This window comes from Triticum aestivum, chromosome 5B (genome assembly GCF_018294505.1).
Source record: "Triticum aestivum cultivar Chinese Spring chromosome 5B, IWGSC CS RefSeq v2.1, whole genome shotgun sequence".
NCBI lineage: Eukaryota > Viridiplantae > Streptophyta > Magnoliopsida > Poales > Poaceae > Triticum > Triticum aestivum.
Window position 1 is genome coordinate 214,347,400 of NC_057807.1, and position 5,312 is coordinate 214,352,711.

The 5,312-nt window shown below is 49.5% G+C and overlaps 1 protein-coding gene across 1 annotated transcript; it reads left to right on the forward strand.

Moving 5' to 3' along the window:
* Window positions 1-2,011: 2,011 nt before the first annotated feature.
* On the forward strand, window positions 2,012-3,494 carry LOC123111054 (myb-related protein 308). The gene is made up of 3 exons (XM_044531731.1): window positions 2,012-2,439; window positions 2,540-2,669; window positions 2,791-3,494. Exons 1-3 carry the CDS (start codon window positions 2,307-2,309, stop codon window positions 3,344-3,346), a joined length of 819 nt encoding a protein of 272 aa, XP_044387666.1. The 5' UTR covers window positions 2,012-2,306; the 3' UTR covers window positions 3,347-3,494.
* Window positions 3,495-5,312: the final 1,818 nt, after the last annotated feature.

Genomic DNA, 5,312 nt, shown 5'->3' on the forward strand with positions numbered 1-5,312 from the left:
AAAACAACGATGACTGCATGTGTAAACAACATGATAAGTTATGCATCACAAACATGATAGCTTACGTATAAAACACCATTATAACTTTGACCCGAGAATTTTTTTTGTTGAAACATAACCCCGATAACTTCTATGTAAATAGCATGGTAATTTACGCACCACAGACCTAATCACTTACGTTCCAACATTGTGCTAACTTTTCACCCTGGGAGGGAAAAGTTTTCGAAACATACCCCTAATAATTTCTGTGTAAACAACATGGTAATTTTCACACCATAAACCTGACAACTTATGTACAAACACCATGGTAATTTTGACCTGGGGATTTTTTGTTGTTGAAATGTACCCCCTCCCCCTCCCCTGAGATAAATTCTGTGTAAATTGGATGGTAATTTACGCACCGCATACCTGATTACTTGCATTCAAACATCATGGTAACTTTTTCAATGGAGGGGGGTTTGTTGAATACCCGGTAACTTATGTGTAAAGTTACCATGCTTCTCATGATATAGTTTATAGGCTTCTCATGCTATATTAGCAACCTTATCATGTAAAGTTACTAGGCTGCTCGTGTCATAGTTATCACACGCTCATGCGAAAGTTACCATTCCTAAAATTATTATTTTTGGTGATATCATAGAAACAAGAAGGATTCAAATACTCTTATTTATGTATATCAAAGAACAAGTAAAGATGGTTGGCGTTGGTTATTGGGCTTAGTAGATGTTAAATAGATCCGGTTCAAGTCCCTTTCTAGCACTTTGTTCTTTTTCGTACTGTTTTGTGACTAGAAAGGAATACAACGAAAAAAAACCAACGTTAGTGTTAGTAGCTACGGTTTTCGAGAGAAGGGAAGAATCGATGAAAACGAGCATGGGACAATAGTGATCACGAGTCGTTTTGTTTTGTCACCAGGTATCATAGTCCGTAGGTAAAAATAGTTACTAGCATACAGATTCAGGACGACAGGGGCATATTAGGCAGGAACTGGGAACAAAAAAACTAAAATAAATATATTATTCTCTACTTATATGTACTTCAAAAGGAACTGGTTTTTAGGCAGGAACTGGTTTTTCCCCTTTCCTCCTCTTCCATCCCCCTTCCATATTTGATTATCGCCCACGTCTTATTAGTTTTCCAAAATAACTAATAGTTTCTTTGGCAAGTCATTAAATTTTCACCAAATAAATGATTAACAATAAGATGGCAAGTAAATCATGATGATTGTGTAGAAAAACTTGCTAAATAAGTTCTTATCAAATACTCCCTCCGTCCGAAAATACTTGTCATCAAAATTGATAAAAAAAGATGCATCTAGACGTATTTTAGTTCTAGATACATCTCTTTTTATCCATTTTGATGATAAATATTTTCGGACGGAGGGAGTAAATGCTTAACAATAAGATGACAGGTAAATCATGATCAAACTTACTAAGATTTTAACGCATCACATGCTAATCTACTAGCATGTGTATGTTTCCGTTGCAACGCAAGAGAAATTATCTTCTAGTCTACTCGTAAAAGACATTTATTATTATGTTAGTGTATGTTTTCGTTGCAACACACGAGAAATTACATTCCTTTGAATGCATATGTACTTCAAAAGAATATAAGGTTCTATCTTCCACCTCGTCCTTCGTCCAGCATCCCTCTTTCCCTCTCGTCTGTTATTCATCGCTTGACAAATAAAATTATGTTTCTTTGGTAAGACATTAAGTTCTTGCCAAATAAGTGATTATCAAATAAAATATTTAGGTAGGTAAATCACGGGTTTGATAAACAATTATTTATACAATCACACTAATATGAATAGATAATCAGAGCTAACTTCTTAGAATATTGGCACAGGTTGCAAGTGCGCGAGCAATTATGTATGAAACCAAACAATTGAAGCGATGAGATGGGACAAGGGAGGGAGAGGGGGATGCGCAAAAAAAGAGAGGGGCTCCCGACAGGAGCAGAAGCATGCCATTCCCTACCTACCAACCTACCAAATCCGTCCCTGGGGCTCCGCAACCACTCACTCACCCCCTCCTCTCTCTCCTCACACCAACTCGGTCAAATGTCTCGGAGTGATCCGGGTCAATGGGAATGGGACCCTTTCCGCTCTATCTCTCTCCATCCACCTCGACCTCGCCCCGCTTTCTCTCCCTCCGCCCCTCCTTCTCCGCCACCATATAACCCCTCTCTTTCCTCCCTGAGATCAAACGACAGTCGTCACTTGGCTCTGTGTCTGTCTCCTCCGGCTACTTCTCAGATCTCTCTCTTGCGCCTAGGGCTGTGGGCTGTGCCGGCCGTCGGCGGACATGGGGAGATCGCCGTGCTGCGAGAAGGCGCACACCAACAAGGGCGCCTGGACCAAGGAGGAGGATCAGCGGCTCATCGCCCACATCAAGGCCCATGGAGAAGGGTGCTGGAGATCGCTCCCCAAAGCAGCAGGTACAACATATATATCTTTATTTGGTATGCGGACTCAACATTGGCATGCATGCCGGCCGTGTGGGAGATGATGTTGATTCGTCTGCATGTACTCGTGTAGGGTTGCTGCGTTGTGGAAAGAGCTGCCGGCTGCGGTGGATCAACTACCTGAGGCCGGACCTTAAGCGCGGCAATTTCACCGACGAGGAGGACGAGCTCATCATCAAGCTTCACGAGTTCCTCGGAAACAAGTAAGCCATCTAAGCCCCACCTTGCTATGGCCATCGAAAAATCTGAACTGAAATATATGTGTCGGATGCGATGTAACGGCGGACGGCGGTGATATTGATTATTGGCTTCCCTGCTTTGCAGGTGGTCGCTGATCGCCGGGAGGCTGCCGGGGAGGACGGACAACGAGATCAAGAACTACTGGAACACGCACGTCAAGCGCAAGCTCCTCGCCCGCGGCGTCGACCCGCAGACCCACCGCCCGCTCAATGCTGGCACTGCCGCCGTGCAGGGGATACACACGCCTTCGTCCCCCGCCGTGGCGAGCGGCGCCAGCCCCCACCAGCTCGCGGGCGGCTCCAGCTGCTCGCCCGATGCCAGCGGCCACAGCAGCGACGCCGACGACAGCGTGTCCTTGCCGCCGTCATTGGCGGGGAACCTCGGCGTGGGCATGATCGACCTGAACCTGTCCATATGCCCGCCCTGCCAGCCGCCCCTAAGCCGAGAAGCGGATGGTGTGCTTAGGACGGGATACTCGGAGAGGGAGAAAATATGCTTGTGCTTGAACCGGCTGGGGTTGCACGGCGGCGAGGGGTGCAGCTGTGTCGGTTCATCGTCTTCTTCTTCCTTGCACCCGGCGAGCTCCGGAGTGTTACGATTCCTTGATGCCTCGCTCTTCAGAGATCCTAAAGTACAGTAGCTTAGAGACCGAGATATTAGCTTGAGAAAGTCAGAGCTCAGATTAATTAGAGAGAGAAGGGAGTACGTAGTTATACTGAAATTTATGTTTTTTCGGAGCATTTTTGTGTAAGTTGCTCGGAGGAAGTTTTGTGTTTGCCTTCATTCTCTAATGCCTGGTCTGTGCAAGTTTTTTAACACATGGATTTTACGACAATTTCCACAGATTGAGTAGCTCGACATAAAATTGAGTAGGAGTAAGAAATCGCTTCCTGTAATCCACAACGTACCGATGGGGGCCCTTGACTGTCATGTTCCAGACCGGCTATAATATTTGATTGTAGCCCAGTCTGGCTTAACTGTCGTGCTGCTGGTTTTGTTCACCGGAACCAATGCTGCTTTAATTGTTCTTTCCTCTTTCTTTGATGCATGGCACAGCTAGCTATGGTGGTGAAGTCATATCTGCGTTGGTAGTTGAGCTCAACGCCTTCTTTCCTCGTTCTTTTGCTTCGTGACACCTTTTTGTCCATTACCACTTCATTTCCGTAACTTTCTCCTGCCCGCGCTTTGTCACGAATGTCTAGTGTAGGTAATAAAGTTTTTCTTTTCTGAGAGTACACCAAAGGCGTACCATATTTTCATAAGAGGCAAAAACCAATTACAAGAGACTACCTCTTTGAACATCAAGTGTAGCATGAACTCCACACCCGAGCTTATCCGAAGACAAGCAACCGCACACGTTACAACCACAACACAAAGGAACTTGCCCTAAACAGAACAACTAAACCGCGTCTCGACCAATACCGGTCACCTCGAAGAACAACAACTTCAACTGGACTTCCCTTGGCAATGCACCAACCACCCTTGAATGCCTAAAAGAAGATGGCGAGTGGCTGGCAGGACTCAGTCGATCCCGAGAAAAGCCAGCGTCTTGGACTCACCGCCGCCGGCGTACATTGCGTCGAAGTAGCTCTACTCGGACCAGCGGCAGGCACCGAAGAACCACAACACGGAACCAAAGTCCAAGTCTCCCCACACGATGCTCCCATCAGAGGAACGACGCTTAGACGCCGCCATCGCCGGTCCGATAACGAATTGGCTTTCGCCTGGAGACAACAACCCAAGCTAGGAGGAAGAGATGTTGACACACCTTAGCGACGCCTCCAAGGAGGGAATCGAGACCCGCAGGCGCCGTCGCCGCCAACACCGTCCGAAGAAGGGCATGATTTTCATCCGTGTCACACATATCCAACCCTCCCCACCAGATTGAGGCACACTGTCTATGATGGGTCACTCCGCCACCGCCGCAACACCTCAGCCGTCGTGACCAGAACGTCACAGCACACCGACCCTGCACGGACGAGGGCAAGCAACCCGAACTGCATCTCCCGCTCGGCCAAGGAAATATCGCAGCTTTGGTCCTCCATGGCAGCACGGCAAGGGCAGACGGCACCGCACGCAGCCACCAGCCACACCCATCCAGGCAGGAGGCCACACAATAGACGATCCAGAGACACAGATCGGCCAGATCCGGTCGCAGGCCGCCTGCACCATCTTCCATCTCTGGCGCCAACCGAGGGCACCACCGCACGCTCAACGCCGCTGCACACCTGACCGCTGCCGATGCAGCATCTCCTGGCCGAGCTCGCAGCGCCGCGACCACCTCCTGTGCCCTCGCCGGCGCCACCTTGGCCCCACCGCGCCGCCGCCTCCAGGAGCCATCCCGACGCCGCACGGAGCCCAGACCCGCGCGCCAAGGCCTCCACTACTACTCTCCTGCCGAGCTCCGCCACCCGCCTCGCCCCCCGCCATGCGCCGCCACACCAGAAGATCCTCCTGTGCCGCCCGCTTGGCGTCCCGCCACCGCGCGAGGGGAGCCCGCCGGGGCGCGCCGACCCTGCCTGTCGCCTTCGGTGGCCGGGCGCCGCCACCACAGCCGGAGTCGTCGGCGGCGGCGACAAGGGGACCACGAGGAAGAGACTTGTGGG